Source organism: Chrysochloris asiatica, unplaced genomic scaffold, assembly GCF_000296735.1.
Source record: "Chrysochloris asiatica unplaced genomic scaffold, ChrAsi1.0 scaffold00254, whole genome shotgun sequence".
Classification (NCBI taxonomy): Eukaryota; Metazoa; Chordata; class Mammalia; order Afrosoricida; family Chrysochloridae; genus Chrysochloris; species Chrysochloris asiatica.
Window position 1 is genome coordinate 206,119 of NW_006408772.1, and position 1,453 is coordinate 207,571.

The window sequence follows — 1,453 nt, forward strand, 5'->3', positions numbered from 1 at the left end:
TGTCACACTGGGACTCCTAAGTGAATTTTGTTGTTGTTATTAACTGCTATCAACTTGGTTCCAACTTATAGTGAGTCTGCATAGGGTTTCCTGGGAGTGGCTGGTGGATTTGAACTGCTAACCTTGTGGGTAACTGTCCAATGCTCATCCTATAGAGCTACACCAAGACTCTCAAGTGAGTTTAGAAGTAGCAAATTTGTTTCTTATGGTGGAAGAAATATCTTTGGAAAAACCAGAGGTTTTCCAAATGGAAATTTTCCAAAAGGAAAAAAAAATGTACTTTAGAGTTCTGGAGAAATTATAAGAAATTTATAAATTCCTGAATACTTTGCAAAAATAAAAAAAAGAAACAATTTCTCACTTGACACTTGACAAAAACACTAAAAATTTCACTGGTTATTCTTACACAATTTGTTTGACTCCTTACTTATACTCCAACATACATGATATGAAGGACACAGTAGTTCTGCATTTTCAAGTCAGGCTAAACTGACTCATTTCACATATGAAAACCCTTAAACATTGAGCATGGGTAATGGATTGGTTGAAGTGCTTTAAAAATAAATGATGCCATGTGTCTTGTATTGCTAAATCCATTCATTTAATCTTGTTTTATTGCACTATACCCACCAAATACTCAAATTCCTATACATGCATGACCTGCATACAGCTCTCATTGTTTCACTAGTATGGCAAATTAGAGACCCGTTTTTGAAGCAATCCACTTTCGGTAATATGTCACTTTTGTGTAGACTCCAGGCTTGTTCTTTTGTCCGCAGTTATCTCCCCAGCTCACAATTCCAAGGAGATACCAGGTGTCTTTAAGATCCTTTGCAACTAAAGGTCCTCCAGAATCACCCTGATAATTAAAAAAGAAAGAAAATTAGCTAAATATAAAGCTTGTTATTTAAGATATTCTGATTACCCACATATTTATTAGTAAACAATATATGCTAATATGATCAATTGTACAATACTTAATTGAAACATGGATTAAAAAATTATAAAGAGGCTTCACGTCCTTGTAGATTTCCTTTACCACATTCTTTCATTGATAATATTTTCATTAAATTAAAATTCAGTGTTTACATTAATATCACTTTTGAAACAGTGCCCGCTGATGGGTCAAGTAATATTTTGATTATATTACCTTTCATGTGCAAACCTGGATTTCCTAAAATTAATAGCAGGTTTTCTTCCCCCTAGTCCCTCATTTGGAGTTCTGCTGTGGCACTGTGGGTTAATGCGCCAGACGGCAAAGCCATTTGAACTGCAAGTTTGGCGGTTCAAGCTCACCAGCTGCTCCTCGAAAACCCTATACAGGGTCGCTATGGGTCGGAACTGATTCGACAGCATTTCACAACAACAGTCCCTCATTTGTGGGACTGTGGCAATTGTTAAATGATCCAAAAGATCTACCAAGCTCTACCAGTTCTGACTACTTTTTTTTTTT

At 35.8% G+C, this 1,453-nt stretch overlaps 1 protein-coding gene across 1 annotated transcript in view; it reads right to left on the reverse strand.

Moving 5' to 3' along the window:
- Positions 1–697: 697 nt before the first annotated feature.
- The window catches only part of TMPRSS11A (transmembrane protease, serine 11A), an 88,277-nt gene continuing 87,521 nt past the window's right edge, over positions 698–1,453 (reverse strand). The window contains exon 10 of the mRNA XM_006873782.1: positions 698–859. Within this exon, the coding sequence (XP_006873844.1) occupies positions 698–859 (162 nt within the window). The remainder of the gene's footprint in view (positions 860–1,453) is intronic.